Source organism: Branchiostoma belcheri, unplaced genomic scaffold (assembly GCF_001625305.1).
Source record: "Branchiostoma belcheri isolate BF01 breed outbred unplaced genomic scaffold, Haploidv18h27 scaffold35, whole genome shotgun sequence".
NCBI classification, from domain to species: Eukaryota; Metazoa; Chordata; class Leptocardii; order Amphioxiformes; family Branchiostomatidae; genus Branchiostoma; species Branchiostoma belcheri.
The window spans coordinates 1,903,872-1,928,595 of NW_017803965.1; the positions used below are offsets into that span (position 1 = coordinate 1,903,872).

Here is a 24,724-nt window from a genome sequence, read left to right on the forward strand (position 1 = left end):
TAACATTTGCAAAGCAAATGCATAATGTTTGCCTTCGCATATGGTCTGCTCTGTTACTCGGACACATAATGATTCATATATATATGTTGAGAGTCGTCTAAATCCCTCCTGCTATAAAATTGTAACATGATGTAACGCAACACCAGTTACCTTGGTGGTAGATGTTTGGTTCAAGTCATTAGCCAGGAAGAAGAGGAAGAAACTGAGCAAAAACAATCTGGGTACATTCGTAAGTTAGCTAACATGATCATAACAAAAGGGAGAGGCATGAAGGAAAATACAGTTGTTCTGTTCAAGGAAAATAAATATGTAAAGAATTTAAAAAAAGTTTTTTGTATCCTTCGAAGTAATTTTCAGTAGACTAAAACTGCAACTTGTGAGATTTAGCTACATCTTGACCATGTGCTTTGGTATTCCCAAATACCACCACTTCTAAGATTAATGACTTGCTGTATGTGGCCTTTTTAGGTGTCAAGTAGTGTTACTTTTGGCCTTTTCAGCTGGGACTGTTAGCACTAACAGAGAAGGTCAGCTTAGTTTTATAGATCAGGTAAGAAATGGAGGGACACAGAGGGTAATGGAAAATTTGTTCAGGTGATTTGCAGTAAAATCGCTGGGTAATTTTTAGAGCTGCCAGCATTGGGTTGCATTACAAAATTTTCTGCATACCTGCACTACTGGTACACCACTTGCTGTGCAGGTAACATTGAAACTAACCTTCACCAGACAAATTTTACCTGCACCCACTCAGAATGTAGGAAGTGTGGATCACACTAAAAAAATTGTTAAGTATCCAATGCCATTATTTCTTTTAATATTAACTTCATCGGTGATAATAGACACTGCAGCAAATAGAAACCCACATACATGTACACCTACCCTACCCTGCCTATAGGTGTGTTATTAGGATGTACATGCAGAATTTGTGCCAAGTTAGAAGTATATACTTAAGAATTATATTTTATTGGACTACTCTACAGTCGTCGGTTTAAAAGTTCATAACAGTTGAAAGGGTTCAGTTTATGTTAAAGGAATAAAAGAAGTACTGAATACAGTGTTAATGTTGTATAAACATTTTGAAGCAGTTTTCAAACTCAACTTCAACTTCAAGGTCTTAGTTCAGAAATCTCCCAGGGTCGTCCGTATAGAAAGGCTCTGATACGAACCTCATTCTTCCAACTTTGTTCTTTAATGTTCAAAGTCTTTTCTACTTTTTACGGAAGCCAAACCCCAAATGCACCCTTTTGTGCAGATGAAACCCTTGCTTCATGCCGTGGTCACACGGGGATGGTGTCAGGTGAAAGGTCGCTCTAAAACGCTGACATTGCTTGGGCTGTGATTGGTCGAGCCTGGTATGAAAGGATGAACCCGAGAGATGCTTCCTTTCCGCAGCGTAACATCTGCCAAAGGTTGTGGTCCCTGATGCCTCGGTCTCCATTGATTTTTAAGTGAAACTGTTCTGTACATGCATGTTGCATCTAGTTAGCATTGTGGTCACAAAATGATATTATATTAAGCTGCTACTGTATTAATAGATTGTTGTAGCAGAGCTAATTATTTCTAAAGGGGCTTGTGGTAATTTACGTGTATTCCTATTCTATATTACAGTATCTTTGAAATCACAGAAATATTTTACAGACGATATTGTGTATAGTATTACATGTACTTCTGAACTTTAAAACTCAAGATCTTGAAAGACCATGAAGATAGCAGAGGCAAACACTGTCCTTATTCTGGCCCACAAAATGGACAAATTGTAACAAAAATCCCTAGCTGTTCTGTCCTCAATATGGTAAAGATGTAGCTATAGTATCACAAAGTGTGCCATCTTTAGATTCTAGTTAGTAGTAAATGAACCAAGAGACATAGTTCGAGAGTGACTTGAGACCACTGGCCATCTTGTCTTTCCTTACATATGTACTTAGTTTCAAGCTACTTGGTGTCAGTTGGGAGTTGCTTTTGAAGGCTTGAGGCTGGGTTGGTTATCGATGGTCACACCACAGTACCAACGCATATCTTCCACCGCAGACTGGGTCCCACCGCAGCAGTATCAGGACTCCTGTAATGAAATATTGACTCGGCGACACCGTTGGGAGGGGCTGACCGGCCAAGGCGAAACCTTCATAAAACTCAGTTCAATATCTAACAAGACCCCACAACCCCCACTATTATCAGGAGAGCAGGCATCCTAGGTGTATTGTTGCTCCATGATGAGGGTTTGATTCAGAGTTCTGGATCAACAGGCTGAGGATGTGGGTGAGAGAGTTCCATTTCAGCACTGATTGAGATTTTACCGTCCCCTCTGCTGGCATCGGCGGGAATTGATTCCCATCTTGTTAGTTTCAGACGTGACCCCACGCGGTGACCTCGGTTGCGGTTCCGTCTCCTCGCTGGGCAAGTGGCGCCCGGGGCTTTTCATGTGAAGTTCACGGCGGCAATAACAGAAAGTTCGCGTGTTTGATTGAAAGTTTTTGCGGCCGTGATTTTATCTTAGGTTGCAGCAAGACCACAGCACTTTTTTATAGAGATGGGACATTTGAGGGAATATCAAATGAATCTAAAGTGCATCTATGGCAATTTTGACATGAAGTTCTAGAAAAATTGGAGTGAGAGAAGAAAGCTAAGCAATAATATTTAATAAGTCTTGACAGCTGTGGTTACAGGTTTCTATCATAACTCTACCTCAAGATTGTCCTCAATTGCCATTTATACCATATAGTCAAAGTTTAATGCACAACAATTGTAGTAGGTACCATGTATGGCAGATACTAAAGATTACTAGCTGGTAGAACAGATAAAACATTACCCAGCAGAACACAGCTTATTCAGCACCAAAGACAGAGCCAGTTTCTGTATCTCTTTCAGAAAAAACATCATTTCAGTAAACTCTGCTCAGGATTATCATTCATTGAAGCCTTGAGGGAAAGTAGGAGAGTATGAGATGGAAACAAACATTTACATTTTTACATTTCATATCGTATGGCTAATACCATTTCATATTGGTATTAGCTATATGTACTTTTGGATAATTGATGCCATACATAGAGAGAGAACTCGAAAAGAGTCGTGACATAACATGCCTTTTTCCCCATGACATTTCTACCATACAGACCTGGGCACTCACCAATGGCATCATTTTAGACTCGCAATCACTTTTAGCAGTCATAATTCATCGTAAGTGCGGACCAAATTGACTCCGCGAGCGTCTAATACGTGCTAACGGCGCACCCCCGAGATGAAGGATGTATGTGCAGGTGTGCTGAAACAGACATACAGAATGACCCGAGTTGTTAATGTTGCTCCCAAAGGCAGCTTTTAGGCACAGGAATACAGGAGGTCACGGGTGATGTATAATGATATCAACCCTCCTGACTTATACGAGCAATGTGTAGAGAAGTCGTAGGGAATGTCATACACTTCAAGCAACGCTGACCCAAATTGATTTGACATTTGGGCACCTCCTACAGTTACAAATGATGCTACCCTGACTGAATATATTTCTTGTGAAAGTAGAAGGTGTGTAAGTTGCAAACTGCCTGAGTTGTGGTCAAAAGTTTTCCAGAGTTAGGCAGTTTTGTAGGATGATAGTTTTGATGGTCATGGTGTCTCACAGCACCATAATTATAGCAATTTTCAAGGCCAGTTTCCTTTCATATCTAAGGAAATTAAGCAGTTTGATTTTTTTTCTCTGCAAAGTCAGGGATTTAGACATTTTCTACCAGCTCAGAAAAGAAAAAGAAATGGTCATGCCTTCAAGTACCAGAGTTACCAAGGATTGAGGTGTTCGAAAACTTGTTTTCCCTAGGACCATTGCAGAGTGGAATATGCTGCCTCCAAATATGGCATCATCATTAGATACATTGTAGCTTTAATCAATGTTTAGAGTTACATGCAAAGACTTGGTGTAACAGTCATTCAGTGTTATGTAGCCAGCTACCGCCACGCCACGTGACTGCAAACTTGGCGTGTTATACCGAGAAGCTGTTATACTGGCTATACAGATACCCTGTGAATAGTTTCATCAGGTTGGTAAGTTTCTGATTAAAGAGTCTCTTTTTACACAACCAAGTGTTTCATTCACAGCCGACGTTTCGGTGACCGTCTTTCACCTTCCTCAGGGCAATGTGAACCAGTCAGAATTGCCCTGAGGAAGGTGACAGACGGTCACCGAAACGTTGGCTGCGAATAAAACACTTGGTTGTGTAAAAAGAGTCTCTTTACTCAGAATACAGAACCAAATGTTAAAAACCTCAGATACAAACTTTCTTCATCTTTGTATCAAGACTGTCTACTAGTAATAAATGAATGAATGAATGTCATTGAATGAATAGCAGAGTTTAGATCTGCTAAACACCATTCAAGTTCACTCGTAAACCAAGACCCTTTAGTTGATGTGGATGCCACTATATCATGGACTTTCTGTAACTGTACTTAATCATGGTACAAAAATACTCATAGCTGGATCCCAATGGAGTGACAAATGCATTTCCTCTGGCCTTGGAGCAGTACTCACATGTGCTTTTTGCCTTCAAGCCCTTTTCCATTTTATGGGAGATCATTTTTCTCCCTTTTCTTTAGCCCTTTTATCATCTTATCCATCTTTGCTCCGTTCTCCTTTTCTGCTGTCTGAAGAAACCGTAACCATAAGGGATTATACCATTTGTGATTTGTAGATATTTTTTATATGAAATGGATGTCATTTATCCTCTTTTACTGCTTTGTGCCTGATGTTACTCATAGGCTGATACCCTGAGTCTCTTTCTGTCAAATGCACATAAAGTATGTAGAAGATATTTTACAATGCCATGGTGCCAGTGATCCATTCATTGTGGTCCATCGTGGTCACTATTCTTTAAGGAACTATTCAGATATAAATATTACACACAAACACACACATACACACACGCAAGCGCACGCACACGCATACACACACACACATATTATTATCTTGGTTATCAAATGTTCTTTGCAAGTGTTAGACATGCTTGCGCTTCAAAATGTTGAGGTGTCATGGCAGATGGCAAGCCGTCCTGTGGGTTGACACTGAATCTTAAGACAGTAGAGTTGATGTCTTCCTTGATCAATGTCCTCCATCCATTTCTTTTCTGGTCTGCCTTGTGGCTTCTGTGCTTTCGTGGCCATTTTGATAGTCTTCCTCGGCCAGCCCTCCAGGACCCAGGACGTTAAGCTCCAAGCAGATCCTACAGTCCCAAGACAATATCCATTGGCCAGAGAAGTGTCCATTTGCCACCGTAGGATCTGCCTGGAGATTACCGGGAACCAAAGCACAGAACGATGCTGCCTGATCAGAGCCCTGCATGACACTAGAGTTCAGACACCTTTGGATAGAAGGTCATATCAGAAAGGAACAGATGTTTGGAGCATCCACACCTTGTTATCTGCTTATCTTAGGCAAGCATCATGCTACATGAATTTCAAAAGGGATTCCTGAGTAGAGGTTGGAAGTTCACAGCAGGAGAAGCTTTTAGATAGTAAATATAAGGTTTCATAAAAAGATAAGAGCTACATACGTCGATGAAGGTTAGACATCCAGGTAATACGATATGCCAAAAAACAGTTACTCAAGCAACTGGATATGATTTTGAAAACGTCAGACGTTTCAGCTAGTATCCACTAGCTTTCGTCAGTGACTGAGAGACCAGAGGGGAAAGCAGGTTTATATACACAACCTGTTGTCCTTGAGTAACTGTTTTTTGGCATACGATAAGAGCTACAGTATCGACAGTTTTTTAATTGTCATTCAAAATTCGTTTAAGGTAAAATTTTCAAAATTTATCTTATTTGGTTCATAATTATAAAAAAACTTTCTAGTAGACAACTAGCTCACTGTCAAAAACCATGATATCTGTATAGTTCATTATTATGACACCTGTTCCATTAATAATATACATGTATATATTATTACAAAATCATGCACATTCAAGTAACAACTAACTCATTCAAGTAGAATAACAGTTGGCATTGTTGATCTGTACTATCCCTAACCCAGAAGGTAAAATAAGTCAACTGGATTGGCATCAGAACATGGGCCAAACTACTGGATAACAATTCTGCCACCAGCCAGTAATTACTTTATTACTGTGTAAAGTAGTTAATACCTTTGGCGAAACAACCGGAAAACAGGGTCCTAGGTTCCCCAGAATACATTTGGCCTCTTCACCCTGCATCGATCCAACGCTGGTGTGGATCAAGCATGGATTACATGTAGGTTCTGGTGTCAGAGGGTCCTGCAGTCTGTGTTGTGGGCTATCCATTTGTTAATCACTTGAGTGGTACCAGAGAGCAACTCCTACCTTGTCGGTAAATTTTAAAAGGTGCTGTACACGTATTGCAATTGTCAGTGTATTTCAAGTTTGAATTTTAATCCTGTCTGAAAATCTTTTTAAATTGAAGTTTCGGTGCAATTCAGTGATTACTACAAGGCGGATGTTTTGTTCCAAAGAAACTAATGATGATGGTGATGATTATGATTATGAACACTCGTACAAGGATTTGGCACCATCCGTTGTCCTTTCAAAGCCCAACTGCTGGGACAAGCCAGAAAATGTTTGCTAGGTTTCCACCACCAAATTAGAATGTGTACCATTGGACATCCTCGATACTTTGGTGAAGGTTACTTAGACACTGCACTTCTCCTGCAGTCTCTTTGTCACTGACGAAAGGTAGTAGATGAGTTGCTTGAGTAACTGTTTATTTTTGCGCATCAGATATCCTCTTCATCACTTTGTATTTCAGATATCTAGAATTTTCTTGTAGTCAAACAAAATTTGCCAATGTATGTTTCATTTCTGAATTTGTTTTTAAAAAATTCAGCTGAGAAAGTTACTGATACGTTTGATCTTGACACAAAATGAACCACCAATGTCCAAAGTGTGCCTCAAGTTTTGGAGTCATCGAAGTCTACCGTGAGCAAAATGATTTCAATCGAAAGCAATATACAAACAAAGATTGCAACATGGAGTAGTATAATCACTTTGATGGTGTCCAATCCCTGCAGAAATGTCATCGAAGGACTACAAGAGCAAAATGATCAACTTTTTTTTCAATCAAAAGCAATATACAAAGTAACAAGGATTGCAACATGGAGTAGTATGTTAACCACTTTGATGGTGTCAGATATTAAGGCAGATAATCCTTGTATTTTTGAGCCACGGCTGTTGAAAGGCTGGAACACTACTTGTGAACAGGATGAGGGATGATCGCTCGGCCTGGGTGGCAGCCGGCAGGCCGGCTTTATGGATTAATACTGCATGGACTGATTAAATTAGGAAAGATTAATCCCATTGCACACTGTTGCCATGATTTGGTTACCTAGGTGATGGATGCAGGGGTTGATGGGAAAGGTCACGGCTCAGCGAGTCGCCGATATTGGGCACATGTGTTCTGTCCCAACATGCATTTTTGTGGGCGTTATTTCACACCAAAGTTTTATCAATTACCATACGTGGTAGGCCGGGAAATTGGACTGCCTCAGGAAGTGGTCAACATGAACATGTTAACTTAATGGATTTTTTTTCATTCATTACCTGTTAGTGTTGTGTCAGAGGTACCAATTTGATTGAGGTATTGTACTAAAATTAACCCCCAAACTTTCAAATGTTTCTGGTGTCAGTGGTGACATGTACCGGTAACGGAAAATGGCCTTAATGTACAATGTACGTTGATGTAGGTTAGACATCCAGGTAAACAATATTCAAAGACAAATCAGAATTATCAGGGACACTCTATTAGACCGGAAGCCACAGACATTCTAGACCAAGAACCATGTGGTACAATATACGAGCGCAGAGTTAAGGATGCCATCTATGAACTTCAAGGCATCTACAACCCCACCCTGAACTGGAAGGGAGGACTGCGTGTAGAACTCTCGAGTACATGAAACCCCACCCAAGGGACAGTAGCAGTTCATATGGTATTGTCTTACCATAGGATGGTATTGTCTACCTTTTCCTAATTTTTATACGGTGACACGAGTCTCGGTCATGTTCAAGTCTGTGGTTTTTCCAGTTCCTTCATGTGTGGCCTAGTTCTCTCAGTTCATTTTAGTGACATTGAGGAAAAGTGACGTATGTCACTCAAAACATCTGGAAGTATCTCTGTAATTCATTCAGTAAAGTCGAGTTTGATTTGTTTTTGAAAAACATACAATGTCCTTATTGCACTTGCAGTAACTACTGTTACATTTACAAGTCACGCCCCAGGTTTTGTAGAGGTTGTAGTCTTTTGAAGAGGAGGTCATTAGCTGTTGATCCTACGTTTCTGGTAGCTTTAGCATGTATTCCAGGCTCTGTATTCACCAAACCTGTCAAGAGGAGAAATCCCCCATCGTGTTAGAGATAAAACCAACTCTAAGTACAGAATAATGTGTTTTGCCATATGGCAGTTTACTGTTAATGACCTTTGTGCTTAGCTATACTGGCTTACCATTGACTGTTAAGATGGTTTCCAGTCACAGTTTCTGTCTCGGGTCCACTGACGTCAGAGAAAAGCCACCATCTTATAAGGTGCGCTGGTGTGTCGAAACCCTGTGCTTTGCGAAATGACGCTCGACGCCAGGAGTCTGCGATCGGGACGAGAGGGTCCACTCTGTCGTAAGCCACGTAATCCCCACTGGGAGCCATTTCATGCACTCAAACGAACAATCTGTCAATTTGACAAGGGAACTGTCAATCAAGAACGGAGCCTAGTTTCTCATACACCCTGCCGGGGAGTCCTATTAGTGATGTGTTACCTAATGACTGAATTCTCAGGAGGACTGGTCACATTGCACTGCTGCTTCCCTGAGTTTGGAAGGGATCGTTTGTCTATGTGTGGGAATCATGATTATATCACAGCAGCATCAAATGTCAGTCCCACTTTTTACATGACTGTTCTATTGATAATTGTAGCAGTAAGCAGTATCAGGAAATAGCTTAATTTTCAGTTCATTTGCTTCAGCTTTAGCATGAAAAGAGAAAATCTGCTATGATCATGTTTATCATTCAAGCAAAAGTATAGGTTGATTCATTTTTATATATTCCAAGAATACTCGTACAATATATCAGATCCTGCACTATTCAATGGTTCAAAATGGTTCTGCAAATATTTGTGATTTGCATTGTTGTCAGATATTTCATTATGAACCTGTCACTTGCTATAGTTTGCCTATAATGCCATATCCCATACATGTAGGAACGGTACATTATGATATTTAACCATTTGGCCACCTGACATGTCATGCAGTCCTGATCAATGATTTCCAAATGCCACTAACTTTTCTTTTTCAAAAAAGAGAGACTACAGCTACATGTGTCTTCAAGGTTATATTCCCTGCCGTACAACTGTATATGTACTATGTGTAAGTGTAGGATTTATCATGGATCAAAGCCCCATTGCCCATTAGGATTGCCTGGAGAAACTGGTGGAGACACTGGGCTATCCATATCTGCAGCACATGTCTTCACCTGACTGACATTAGACTCTCATGATTACTCACCTTTGGCCTGCCGAGGGCTTACCTGGCAGTAGTTGGCTCCAAGAGTCTCAGTAAAACTTGCAGGGTAAGCCCAGCACATGAGAACATTTGTCATTTTACGACACAGAGTAACCCTCAGTCGGAAAGTGTTTTTTCATGCAAAATTGAACACATTTTGAAGTTGTCCTTGGGATGGAAAAATTGAGGTGACCATAACAAGACAGCTCCGAGTTGATGAAAGACGAGGCAATCGAAGAGAAGTGACGGCCCAAACCACCTGTGACAAAATTGGTTAAGCTAACCCAGCCTTGGTCATGCAAATGCAAGCCAATTGTTTCCGACCCTTGCCACCGCACGTGACCTTGTGCGGGGCTGCTGTGATTTTCTGCGACCATTAGAGCCTGCAAGCAGTTGTGGAATGGGGAAGGAATGATCACTCCATCATAATTAGTGCCAGGGCTGGGCAAAACTGCAGTCCATCAGTCGTATTGACAGGCTGAGAGCCAGATCAATCATTGTTCTACAGCTCCCTTATGGTCATCAAGTGCTGCAGCCTTTGTTTGCAACGGTGTCAAATCACACACATTCAGCTTCCCATGCTTTATAACCTTTATCACAAACAAGTCCCCGTACTTTTCCACTTAGGACCTGGAAATATCGACAGCTCGAGGCTTTGGACTGATCTGTTTATGGCTCATAATGATTATGATATTACAGGGAAATATATAGCAGTTTTAGGGTGACATTTTGATTTCCTTATTGTAAGATCATAATTGATGTTACATGTAGTGTACATGTATGCGTCAGTTAGGTGGGTGGTTGCAGTGTACAGTGTACTAGATGTATGCTTGTGGTGGTAAGTCTGGAAACAATGATACTGTGGAGACTGCAAAATTTGCACCCAGAAGTTTTCCTCCCACAAAAGGTAAGAGTACACTTGTATCTCCATAGTACATAATAGTTTATCATAATTTAATGGATCATTCACAAGTCTTGCTATGGGAGTTTTGTTTCATGCTCGACCTTTCTGCTAATTTATACAACATTTTGCAGGTAGGTTTGGCTGTGATATAATGTTCCAATCCCTGCAGAAATGCAGGAACTGCCATCACAGTGTGTCAAACTGGTGTTTAGCTAAATGTCATGCCTATCGTTCAGTTTAATATACCAGACATTGGAGGATTGTAAAAATTATTATTAAGCTTTTACAAACTTTGGATGATTTCCAAAGGAAACAGGAAAGATGGTAGAAGAGAAATAATGGTGACTTTTTGTCATGTTATAACAAAGTTGTTTCCACAAGAAACCATTATGATATTCCTGAAATATTGTGCAGTTCATGGAATAGCACTTTCAACATCAATCCATCGAAAGAGCACATCAGCAGAACATACTGCACCTGCACAAAACCTGTAATGTTTAGTGTATAGCACTTCAGCAGGACGTTTCATATAAGGTTGTATTCGAGTATATAAGGTTAACATCCTGTCTGTAGTTTCCAAAATTGTGCAGTTCTGGTGAAACGTTGACCAAAAATCCAACGAAAATAATAAAAAAATCAGGGTTTCGCACAGGCGCAGTACGTTCTGCCTACATGCCCTTTGAAAGGGTATGTTGAAAGGGACCATACAGTAAACCCAACAGTATGAAACCATGACTGACCTGCATTATAGCATAGTTATAATCTAAACAGATCTAGAAACTCCATAAGCATTCAGATCTTTGCATGACCTGCTCTTGATAACCTGTACTGACTTTGTTGCAAGGACATGTTCCTTAGCTCCGGAGCAGCTCTCAAATTTGGTGACACTTCTTCTGACACTGTTTGAATTCCTCTTAACATGCAGAGATTTGAAAGCTTAGGTTATCAGCTGATGTCAGTTTCCTCTGATACCGTCTAAGCTGCAACAATTTCAAACCGTGTGTCTCTGGAAAATTTAGGATGATTCATAAAAGATAATTACATTTTAGAAGTGTCAGTGTCATTCTATTTCCTCTTTTTCCTTCCTTACAGTCATCTAAGATATCTAAGGACCTCTGAGTTAAGCCTGGGTGCCATCCTGATATTGGCTCTGCATTTTTTTTTTTTGCGTTGCGGAGCCAAAATCCAAAAAAATGCAGAGCCATCAGGATGGTACCCAGGCTACTCTGAGTTAATATTGATAGAAACACAAAAAACATTGTAGATATCGGTTTAAAGTTTGTGAAAAAAATGATTCATGAACAAGATATTGACATTTTACGTGATTGTGCTACTGTACAGTCCTGGTGTCAGTACCAGTTTTTGCTCCCAGGTTTTAGATTTCTGCCAGTCTAACTTTATTCAAAACTAGACTCCAGAATTAACTTGGTGGTGCCTAAATGTCTGATTCAGTTGCCCCAGTGTACAGACCCTGCACTTGCAGAATGTATGCATTTGTCATGCCCAGCCGGTAGAAAGGCAAGGTTGTCATGTCGTGACGTTTTCCCTGCATTAGATGGAGCACGTGGAGGGCACTACCGAGAGACGCAAGATGCTGGAGATTGAGAAGGAGGAAACGGAAGAGCTGCGGCAGAAATACAAGGTACGTTTTCATTTTCTTTCTTGAGTGTTAGAAATACCCGCATGAAGTCTGCATTTTTACAGGCATTTGCAATATTGCAGGAAGAAAAATTAGTAACCTGCAATTTTGCAGACAGAAAAATCAGTAGTTTTCAAATTGCATAAAGATGTTTGCTAACATGCAACCATTGGTTTAGGTCTGGACTTCCTAATTGCAGAACAAAAATTTGACATCCTGCAATACTGCAAAACACTGAAAAAAAGTTCTTCTACCACAGTGTCTGTTCTATTTCTTCTTTCAGTGGTCATATTCAGATTGTACATACAAGCAGGGCCCTGAGAATTGGACCCTGAATTGTTCTGATATTCACACATTCTTCTGACTCTCAGTTTAGTATTACTTTACTGGAAGTTTAGAATCATTCCCTGTAGTCCATTTAAGTGTGTTAAAACAGCGTTTCAATGGGACACAACACTATAGTACAGACATGGTAGTTCATAGTGTTGGATGTTCCTTATACATTAAAACAGTTGATGCAGAATAGTTGTTTTTCTTTTATTCATGAAAATTTAGAAATGCCAATTCATTGAATATACGCCAGGGCAAAGACATTCAAAACTCAGCGTCATTCTGTGTTGTTAGAAAGCTTGTAATTGGACAGTCCCTTTGTATCAGCATCAGTTATCTCACTAGATTTGAGTGTTGACCGTAGGTATGAGTCCTTGACCTCTGTTATAATCTGATAAGCTGACATGTACATGTAATATCCTATGTAAAACATTGCGTGTTCACATTAACTGACACCTCAGGATGCATGTCAGGCATGATGCCTATCACGCCACGTCTCCGCAAACCAATTTAGGAATGACTCTGCATTTCCTAATTGACCTTGTAACTGACATGCTAGAATGGATGACAGCACTATTTCCTATTCCACACCCTCGTTATGTTGCCTTGTGCATGTAACATGTCAGGTTAGCGATCATCAAAAGGACATTAAACTGGCAAAAGTAGAGTAAGGGGCTGTGGCTAAAATACTGGTAGAATGTTCCACTTTTCTTACTATATTATAGTATAATGACAAGGCAAGAAATTTAAATTTTTGGGATTCTGCATGGAACTACATCTCTTTTTCACTCGAATCATATCACCCTTGCTGGGCCAGAGCAGAGTATAGAGAGATTAGAACAGGAGATAATAGACCAATCCCAGAGCCGAACCTACCCTAGTCAAAATGCGAAACAAATATGCAGGACACTGCACTTAGTCGATTGGTTATTTTTAATGGACAGCCAGGATCTGGGGTTGGAGGAAAAAGCAGTCCAGTCGGGGTTTTTTTCCGCCTCCCGGACTGGACTGCTTTTTCCACCGACCCCCAGGATCTGTCTATTTGATCCTCAAGTTAAATTTGAGGGCAGCTAAGCTGGAAAGGTGGCTCTGTGGCGTAATCGGTCTCAAATCGGCCCCCAATCCTTAAACATGATCGGAAAACAACATAGTTTCCTCTTAGATAACAGAAACTGATAGGTGACTCTTGGTAAGCAATTTTATTTTGTATCAGATTGTGGTGTTGTGATTCGTGTGTGTATAGAAGATGATGCCTCACAGTATATATTTTTTAACCAATCAGAAAACACATGTTGGGTCATGAGACGGTAACTTGACCGGTTACAGATACAAATAGACATGGTTGTAAGGCTGGTACAAAATGTGGATCTTGCTGTGATAAAGATTTCCAAATGGAGAGAAAGCTTGCTCAAGATTGACAGAGAGTAGCATCTATTAGTTCCACCCATAGGAAGTTTGAATGAGAGTTGGCAAAAGCCAGGCCATAGTTTCTACCTTTTCGGAGAGGCAAATTGCCATATAATGATGATGGGTAGCATCAATTCATTTCAAAAGACCTTTGTTAGAAACAAGAGCTTTCCTTTGTATGGCCTCACCAATAATATATGACATGAATAAACATGTGTAATGAGAAGGAAATTCTGCATCGTGATTGAATTCCTTCTAACTGATTAGACAGCTTAAAAGCTGTGGCACTTCCGTCTTCTGGTGTACCAGAAAGTTTGATGAGTAGGTAACTTAGCTGAAGGATATGTTTTGTCAGCGATGAATCCATCGTCTTTTGATGTAATTAGGGACAAAGTCAGCAGGAAGATACATGAAGGGCCGCTGGCGAGGCTTAGGTAAATAACTCTGACCTTTCCCTGATGGATACCTGTCTTAGAAAAACAGCAAAACTTGGGCTCAGATCTTGTCTACATCAGCAGGAATAAAAGGGTACTTAGGTAGCCTGGGGAGGGTATTTAGTCGTCACGCATGCAACTATGTCCTTGTCAGAAACTCGGTAGTTTCAGGTCATAACAAAATTTACAGCTGCACTAAAGAAACTTGCATGATCCGAGTAAATTTGCCTCAGTACATGGTTTCAGAATGAGTCTGACTCAACACATTAGTGTTTTTGTCTGTGGGTAATTCATACACTCAAAGGATTACTGCCAAACTGTCTGTAAAACTGAGAGAGTGTCAAACTATAATATAGGATTTATATGACATGCAATCTGGGATATTAGCAGTTGTTATTCTTTGCAACTGCACAGTAAGCAGGTACAGAGATAGTTATTTTAAAAGCCACCCAAAGTGACAAAACTGGATTTTCAAATCACTTGTTTAATATATACGTAGTAACCCTATCCCATATAGAATACTGATATCTGTGAGGCGAAAATGTGATGTTACTGAATCAGATGGAAAACGATTTGTTTTGTATCGTAGGCTGCTTCTAGCTATTTATTGGTGGTACCAAAAATAAAGGAGCTCCTCACATAGCTTGTTTAGGGCTATTTCAAACAAGTCAAGTAATTTTTGAGTCAAACAGTTTTTATGCCTACATGTAACACGGGAAAGAAACTTAAATGATACCAGTTCTGAAATCTACTCAAACACAGATGGATATACCATTTTCCATCATCTGTCATGAAGAGATCCATGAGTTCATTATGAAGTGCTGACAGTGATGCACAGCCCTCCAAACCTAATTATGCCCCACGGTGGCAAACTTGCCATAAGGCGTTTCCACTCCACCCCTGAGGAAGTCAGGATTCGTCATGAAACATCTTATCTTATCCCCCACATTCCTCCCATTTCTAGAAGCTTCAAACCGGGGCCTGACATACTGTGTTTATCTTTGGTCTCTCAATTTTGGCAACTGACTTCATGTTGCCCAGCAGCAAAACTTGGCAAAGCTTGAAAAAGGGAGCTCATCCTTCTGCCATAAAAGACTCACAAAAGAATTTGGAAACTTGAATTCAGTCAGCCTGACATACTGTGTTTATCTTTGGTCTCTCAATTTTGGCAACTGACTTCATGTTGCACAGCAAATCTTGGCAAAGCTTGAAAAAAAGAAATCACCCTTCTGCCATGAAAGACTCACAAAAATTTGGAAACTTGAATTCAATCTTTCATAACTCTGTGGTACACCATTTGTTGAGATGAGCTAAACTGATTCTATGAGTTTAGAAAGTATAATTATCATGTTAAAGCAAACAAGAAGTGTTAGAATAATTTATTACATTTTAGTAATTAAGGCCACACCAATTTAATTTGTTGGTTCTCGGATTCGCCTCTTCATTTTTTCCTGATTTGCAAAAAAAAAAAAAATTTCAGAATCAACTGCAAAATGCTCATATTTTGCCCTGAACAGTTGAAAACAGTCCTTTTCTTGCTAGTCGTTACAGTTATTCCATCTTTCAATGCAGTGGTATCATTAGAAGTTCAAAATTCATTGTTTAAATTTTAAACAAGCCTTTTGTGTTGACTTCATACCTCCTATCGTAGCATTTGGGGCTATAATAGGATGCCTACATCTGTTTTTATTTTTATTTTTTTTCGCCCTGTCGCTTCATATTTTTCCTGAAAAAATCCGAGAACCAACAAATTAAATTGGTGTGGCCTAATTGTAAGAAATATTGGCTGATGGAGAATCTAGTGCTGTAATGCCACAACAAGCCTTTCATTAAAACTCTGACAAATTTGCAAATAAATAATTTTGTATTTCATCCATCACTGTCAGCTTTTGTGTCATAAATGAAGTATGGGGGTGTGACCTTGAATGTTGACAATGACATTGGAAAGGAAAAGGCTCCATGCATCTTTTTATCTCTCAAAATGAGTGACATCTGTTGGGACCCTTGTTCTAGCCTGTCTTTCTGTCATTTGACAGAATTTTGCCACTCATGACAAAAATTTTGCCCAATCTGTCAACTCTCTCAATTGCATTAATCATCAAATGTATCATGTTGTGCCATGCTTTTTTAGAGTGCAGAAATTATTGAAGTATAGAAAAAGCTAAACCACAAAATATCCAAAACATTAAAAAACTAGTTCTGTATCATAAAGGCCTTCGAGCAGCAATATTAGGTGGCATTATTCTCAATGAGGAAATCTGTCTGATGTTGACATTTACTGCCATGTCTTTGCCCATTTCGTCATAATTTTAAACTTAAAGCATTTGATGGTTGCCCAAAAACAAGCCACACCTTTATTTTTGGTACCACAAATAAATAGCTAGAACCAATCTGCAATACAAAACAAGCAACCGCATGTCCCATCAGTGACATTTAGATATTTTATATACCGTTACATGTACTATGTGATCGCCTCTCCCTTTGGGCTTACATAGATTGATGCATCCCACACTATCACTTACCTCAAGAGACATGGACCCCCACTGAGTAATCAAGCTAGTTGGCTCTCTGTGCAACACTGAACAGTTAATTTCAAACTTGTAGAGGCAGTGGGAGGTAGATTCTTCCCCAAAGACATGGCATTGTTGCCAGTATCTAGGACTTCCTTTCAAGTGGATTGTTACATGAGTTAATGTCAGTAAGGGTTAGACATCCAGGTAATAAGATATGCCAAAGAACAGTTACTCAAGCAACTGGATGTGAGAAACAGAGAGATAGAGAAACCAGCCATTCTTTATGATTAACTTGAAGAACAACCATATTCAGCACCAAGGACAGCAGAAAACCGTCATAAGAAAGCATATTTACTGACATTATACAGAAACTGCTTGATATTTTCAAGCAAGTAATAACAGCACACACTTCTGATATTCCTAAAATAAAGGTTGTCTTTTCACAGGCCATACAGGTATAGCCTAAAATCCATACGTATTTAGCTTCCGAGTCCCCATCCAAGAACCAGTTTTGAAATTTTTTTTCTATAATGTGCTTATGTCAACAATAGCCAGGGTTGTGACATTAAAATGACACTCCTGGCTGATCATTGGTTTACAGCAACTCCAAGGTTCTAGCTAAAAGTAGAAGTCCTGATGGTGGAAAGAAGATGCCAGTGTACTCTTGTTTTGAATGACTGGAGGTTGTTATCAGTGATCAGGCTGACCACGTTGTCTGGAAGACTGTATGAAATTTCTTCCGGTGGAGTGAGTTCTAAAGACTTCCACAGTAGGGCATGTTTTCCAGTGGAGAGACTGAAGAATAATGACCACAGAGCTGATATAGAAGGATATCAGAATATGTAGCCCTGTATGTTTCCAATAGGATTCCAGTAGACCAGATAGCACATAGCCACTGACTTAGTTAAGAGATTGAATTGCGTTTCTTTAATGGCAGTCTTTTTGATCTGCCCTTGACAGGAGATGATTCGCGTAGAGTGAAAAAAATCTGAGGTGCAAAGGTCCAAGAATGTAATCTTGTTTTTCCCCATTCTAGGAAAAGGTACACCTTTAGCACACGCAGAACTAACCAACCAAAAGAAGGGGTTTCGGCCCGTCCCTATTGTATAAGCTGAGCCTGCCAGGAAGCATGATACACCTGTTCACTTTACCAGTTTCCAATTCAACTTGGAACTGTTAACTTCCTTCTGGTGCCGTTAATCACGTCAACCCCGTTCCTCGCCAACTCCACGGTGTCTTTATCCTACAAGCTCCAGTCAAACATTATTATCCATCAAGAAAATCCATAGAAACATTTCTATACAATATACCTGTCTTTTGCGCGGTGTTCCCAGCCACCCCTATGGAGACAACAAGGGTGTGTGCGGTAGAGATAAAAGTATCAGAGTTTTTCAGAAGCCGAGCCGACACAAGATTGTCATTAAATGCTCACACTCGGGACATTAAACATTCCCAGGTGGTCTTACTTTCAACGACTTTTTAGTCAACTCGAGGGAAGGGTTATTAAATGAAGAATGTTTCTAGCCAGGTGTAGGTTATAATGTATTCTTCTAGACTAAGTTTGAGATTGTAAAGGGTTCTTCCACTTCTCAACTCTGCCTGTAGGTGAAACAACATGAAACCCCGCTGTTCTTCAAAGTGAAAGGTTCTCACTTGAAGAAGAGATAGGCAGGAATACTAAACGACAGCTCAAATGTATTATTGCTATGTATAATTCTATATGGAACTGCTGCAAGACTTTGCAAAATTTCAAACTTCAATGATGAAGAAAGAATTTTTTTTCATGTGGGGTATGGTTTATAAAATTTTTCACTTTCATCACTATCATCAGTTTTAATTTAACTTAAGCCATATTTCTTGTCGGAAATACATTTTTGGCTTACATGTGTGTGCCTGCCGATATGTATATGGTATCCCCAATATACTGTACACAGTGCACTAGTTGTCAGACACTGGAAGTGCTATAGGGCAGTATGGGTAAGGGGTGAAGTCTGCCATCTCTGACTTGCTTTCTTTCAAAAATCTGGAAAATATTCTAGCAAACTATATACAGCATCTTTTCTATAGAATAACATCACCACCTCCCGCTCAAAAATCTCTTTTTTTCCTATCCTATAAGCTACAGAGGATATCCACGAGGAATCCAACCCTTAATCCTGTAGGGTGATTTATCAAATCCTACGTGCATTCTCACACTTCCGGGATCCGCTGGATTTCTCTTGCACAAATCCTCTTCACGATTTAATCCAGCATGACTAAGCCTTGTGAATCCTTCCTGCTTCTCTGTAAGAATACAGTGACAGGGTAGGACTGGGTGCAACATAAACAGGGCAGATGTGAGGCAAGGTCTGGGGAAAGACATGGCGATGCATTTATTGTTCCTCCCTGTATACATAGTTTGTTCACGTACTACAAACATGGTATACCCGGGATTGACCCGGGTTACTGTATCTTGTACTGATTGATTTCACAGATTAAAACGCTTTGATGCAATGTTCCATTAATGTTCATTTCAGGATAGAAAACTTATAGACTATGGTATGGACAAGTTTGGAATTTTAACGATAGTTTGTTCTAAGTCTTTTGAAGGATTCAAAGTCAAAGTTATCAACATACCAAGCACCATGATGGACAGGGTTGCAGTACTTTTATATTCATGGTTTTCACGGTCACTTCTGTAAACTTATCATTACTATGAACATAATTTGCCAACTTTCTTTTTGCTGCACCTGCCACCACTGTATGTATACAATGCAGTTCCACAAACATGCCTTTTTTTGGCATATTTTCTTAGACGACAAACTTTTGCTACTGCAAACATGATTTACAGTTTAACTGTAGTTACTGTATTTATTGCCGTGAGTTAGAGCACATAAAAAAGCGTGCGATGTTAGGGCACCCCCGTTATATTGTTTGGTAAAATGAAAAGGTTCCGTACCTGTAATTCTGTATGGGTGTTCTTTCTTTACGGCTTTTGATGCCTAGAAAATGTTCTGTGTGCCCAAAGAGGTTTGCCTGGCACTGCGGGCAGTCTGATGGGAACTGAGCTTGTACTAGGTTGACGTACATCATACAAAATATGTCGTACCGTAAGAAATTTTTTGACAGCATGAGACAAAGTAAAACATGTACAGGTGAAGGGTGTTCAATACCAGAATGTCTCATCTATACTTGACAGGATGTTGCAAACAGATGCATTTGAAAGAATTTCTTCAAAAGCAAAATTTAGACAAAATCTTGAAAGCTGTCTCCTTAGTTCTGCTTTTAAGTCAAAGCCTCACGGCTGTTTGTGCTCTTTAAACCCAATAGCTTCTCTATCTCTGGTGCAGTGCCTTCAGGCCAACTGTCAGATGTCAACATCAGGCACTTTTCCCAACAACCCAAGAGATGCCGGCTGTAAGATGCCTTGCAGTGCCCCTTTGAAGTGTACTGGGTATACAGGGTAGCAGAACGCTAAGAGAGATGCTTAAGTCATGATAAGACTGGCTTTTACTTCTTGTTTACTGAGATATGGTTGTTGATTGAACTGAAATGGAGTGAAGTTTTGTCACCTGAAGCACTTGGAGCTACATGTACATGTATAGTAGGTTTAGCCTCCCCATTGTTAAAGGTGGCAAGGTGGTCTTGTAGTTAGGGCTGTTGAGTAGAAAGGTTCTTGGTTTGAATCCCTGGCAGGCACCATCCTACTGAGAGGAAAAGGCACTTTAAACCTATTTCCTCACTTGAATCAGCTGAAAATGAGAACCTAGCTTTAGTTTGGGACGTTTTCCCAGATAGGGCGTTAAGTAGAGGCCCCGTGGTCTAGGAGAGCCACACCTTGGTTCGAGCATATTAAAGATCCCACCACACTTAATGAAAAGAGCAGGGGTCCTTCTGGGTGTGACTTGTTCAAACCTTACTGTCTGGTCTCAGGTTTGAACTCTTGAGGAGGTTTTATTCAGTGACACCTACGATGTATTATGTCAGTCTGTCCACAAATGTGTTAAATCATAAATAAATGAAAGCTTTTGGCACCATGCTTGTATTGGAAGATAGATAAGGGCAGTTCCAGAAATTTGGAAAGTTCCATTCTACATGTGCTAAATCCTGAGCTGGTAAAATCTTCGACTGACATAGTGAGCATGTTGAACCCTTCTCCCCTATTTTTATTGTCTCTCCATGTGTTCAATAGTTACAGTATTGGCCCCTTACCATTTTTGTTTTATTTTTTAAGATTATCCTAATCAATCCATCTAACCCTGAAATGAAGTGAGCCTTGAGATGGAATTCCAAGAAGAGCTTCTTATACACCTTTTTCATCCTTGCCCTTTTACACAGTGTGACATGACATTGACCTTTTCAGTGCTATGGGCCCAGTCAAAAGCCTGATTTTAATCCACCCAGACATTAAAACACAGTAAAATCACCAGCCTTGCATTTGTCTGTCTCTGCCCGTGTCTGCAAAAGCTATTAACCGAAATTAACCCAAGATTATGGCTGGACATTTCTGTTGGAAGTGATCCTCATAAGCCTAATTACTGGCTAAACTTGTCACCAGCAGACACGGGTATTGACCGAGGCTTTTCCAGCATTTTGGAACTGATCTGGTGAGGTCCTGTGGCAAAATGGCAGAGTGTTCAGCTAAGAACCTATAGTTGCTGGGTTTGAATCCTTCCATGTCACTGATCTTGTGCCCTTGGAAAAGGCACTTTATAATACTTCACTCAGGTGTAAATGAGTACCTACATGTAGCTTCAGTTACAGGCGTCCCTTGGATAGTACATTACATGGAGGTCCTGTGTTTTGGAGAGCCACAATGACAAGAACCCACCACACCTTTTGAAAAAGAGTAGGGGCATGCCCTGGTCTGCGATGGTCCTATCTGGTGAATCACTACTGACTTCAGGATGAATGGTAGGAAATTTACACTAATTGAGATCCTAATGAAACAAACAATCTATTGATGTATGTTCCATCCACCACCAACAGGAGAATGCAGAGAAGGAGCGGGCCATCGCAGAGGCCCTGAAAGACCTGAAGGACAACTTTTACTGCGAGCTGTGTGATAAACAGTACTACAAGCACCAGGAGTTCGACAACCACATCAACTCATATGACCACGCTCACAAGCAGGTGGGTGACTTTGTTTCTGCCAGCTGTACGCATACAATATATTTGACCATCAGCCGAGTTCATAGGTAACTCAACCCAATTAGCCTCTTGAACAATTTAAGTGGATGGTATGTTCAGCACCAAGGACAGGTCTGTGTACAGATTGTGATGTGCACCAGTTGTTATGTTTGTGTGGATGGTGTGCTCAGCACCAAGGACAGGTCTGTGTACAAATTGTGTTGTGCACCAGTGACCTGTATGTTTATGGGGATGGTATGTTCAGCACCAAGGACAGGTTTGTGTACAGATTGTGTTGTGCTTTTGCACCAGTGAGCTGTATGTTTGTGTGAATTGTGTGTTCAGCACCTAGGACCTAGGGCTCTAGCCAGCTCAATTATTTTTTCTACCAGCCCAGGTTCATGATAGGACCTGGGGTAGAGCGCTTCCAATCTAGGGAGGTCTGTGGGCAAATTTTAGATTATGAAGCCTTTAAAAACACAGTTTCACATTTTGAGAGGGAAATATGGGGTGGTGAGCAGATATTGGATGTTTTTATATTTTTACCAGATATTTTTGGCAGTTTTGTCAGTCAAGGTTTACAGATTGGTTTAGAAATTTTTCCGTCACATGCCACAAAGTTCCAGCAACTGAAGGTAAAACGGGCGCTGGCTAGAGCCCTGATTGAATGGCACAGGTCCAAATACCTGAACATCAATATAAGGTCTCTAAAAGGTACACAGGCTTAGAGTAGATCTGGATTATTGTTTTAGCCTTGGGACCACGTGAAAAATGATAACAGACAATTCAAAAGGGCCAAGGACTTTTAGCTGTTTGCTAATTGATTGGACAGTAAAGGGATTAAATAATGAGACATTCCCTCACTTTGATTGGAAATGTGCTAAACGCTTTCCTATATAATGACCAAGTAATGGCCATTATACAATTGATTAGTGGACTAACTATCATTCTAGAGAGCCCACTGGACAAGGCATGGGCAGATGTCTATAATAACCTACAGTGGAATCAGGGGAATTTAGATAAAGATCTAGATGTAAGTTTAATACCCCCTTGGATTTAGCTCCATACTATATTTCTAACCTTCTCCCTGCTGCCACACCCTGTAACTAATAGAGAATTAGTAGCCAAACAGCTACTGCAGTATACTAAAATCTAAAAATAGTAAGGGTTTGCCCTAGATGCATTTTTTTGTAAAGAAGAACTTTATTGCATGACAATTGTAGCAGGTACAACGTATGACAACATATACATATAGTACTTGTATAGCTAACATTTGATGAAATGATATAGTGACATATATGTGGAAATAACAATACAAACAAACACTCAGACACACCAAAAACTGAAGTTGGATTTATATTCAAAAGTTAAGTTCTTGTATATAAATCCAAATGTAATGTAAGGAGAAATCCTTTCATTTGTCAAGTCTGTCATGTTGACTTTCCCGTGTTCACGATTATAACGATATTGGAACGATAAAACCAAGGTGTCAAATTTTCAGAAAATTCCTCTGCATGATTAGATCATTACTCTGCCCTAGGTCACACTATTAGATTACTTTGCTCTAGCATTGAATTAATAAGATAAGAGCTATCAGTGCATGCGAATCAGACACATAATGATGAATTATACATAGATTAAGATAAAGGTAGCTTGTCTCGTTGTCTATATATATTTATCAACAACGGAAGCTAATAATAAAGGCTGTGGAAATAATGCTGATTGATGTCTGAAACTGACAAGTTTAAGTCTGGGAATTTTTCTCCTGCAAGAATCTTCATAACTTTTAAGTAAGGAGATTTTCCAGATTTGCTTTTGATATTGCTTGTAAATCCTTCTAAATACCCAGTAGTATTGCGTTATTCACTATCTTTGTCAAACTTTCTTGTTTGTCAAACTTGGAACTATGAATCATCATTCCTGTAGAGGAAAAAGTTTATTTTTTTTCTTTGTCTTGTAACAGTGAATCCAAGGCTGTACACATCAGTCATTGCCAAAATTTGAAGAGAACAAACCAGGGAAATGCAATTTCACACAATAGATACATGTACAGACTTCTCATAACATGTTGGAGTACATTTGAACTGAACTAAACCTTTTGTGACCAAAGTTGCTTGAACGAAAAGAGTCATTTATTATCGTAAAAATGAATGCATTGTACAACAACAGCTAAATTTGATTTCAAACATAGCAGAATCGACAGTGTGCCTATATGTTATATTCATGACGCCGTCTTATCATCGCCATCAGTAATCCATTGTAAATGTAGACACTACACGAAGGTATATGAATAGCATTTGTAGTGCTAAAAACTTTGGTTTCGACACACTGGCACCACTTTGACAACATCGTTCTAGGAAACTATTGATCTTACTGAGTGCATCTATAGTTGTCTACAACATACATGTAACCTTGTAATGTCAGTGGCATTGAAGGTACAGCTGGCTAGCTTAACCTGTCTCCAGTACTTCTTTATCTGAGTTAGTCTCTGGGAAGTGTGTGAATAAAAATTCACTGTTGTTGCCGTTTTCGTTTTGTCCACAGATGCCAATGTAGAAATTTGAAATAGAGATCATACTTTTTATATCAGAATGATATCAGTTTTTGCTCCAAAAGCAATGCCCCCCCCCCCAAGCTCAGACAAGAGGCATAATATGATGTGGAACACTCAAATTCTGCTGTCATTTTAGCAACTTTGTTGACTCAGCTGATTGTAAGTCAGAACATTGCCTCCTTTTCTTATTTCCTATAGCTTCTGATCTGAAATGTCAGTCTATATTTAGTACCGTGGTGCTTTCAAGGTGCAGCATTTGTTTTGTAATTTTTGACTATTACTAGACTAAGTACATTTCTTTCAGTGAAGAGAAGAAGCGCATGTAGCTCATGTTTCCTTGT

At 39.8% G+C, this 24,724-nt stretch overlaps 1 protein-coding gene across 1 annotated transcript in view; it reads left to right on the plus strand.

The window, feature by feature from the left end:
* Positions 1 to 24,724, plus strand: part of LOC109475818 (G patch domain-containing protein 8-like) — a 179,300-nt gene that overhangs the window by 126,972 nt on the left and 27,604 nt on the right. Inside the window, 1 exon segment of the mRNA XM_019776603.1 lies at positions 11,953 to 12,039. Coding sequence (XP_019632162.1) covers positions 11,953 to 12,039 — 87 coding nt within the window.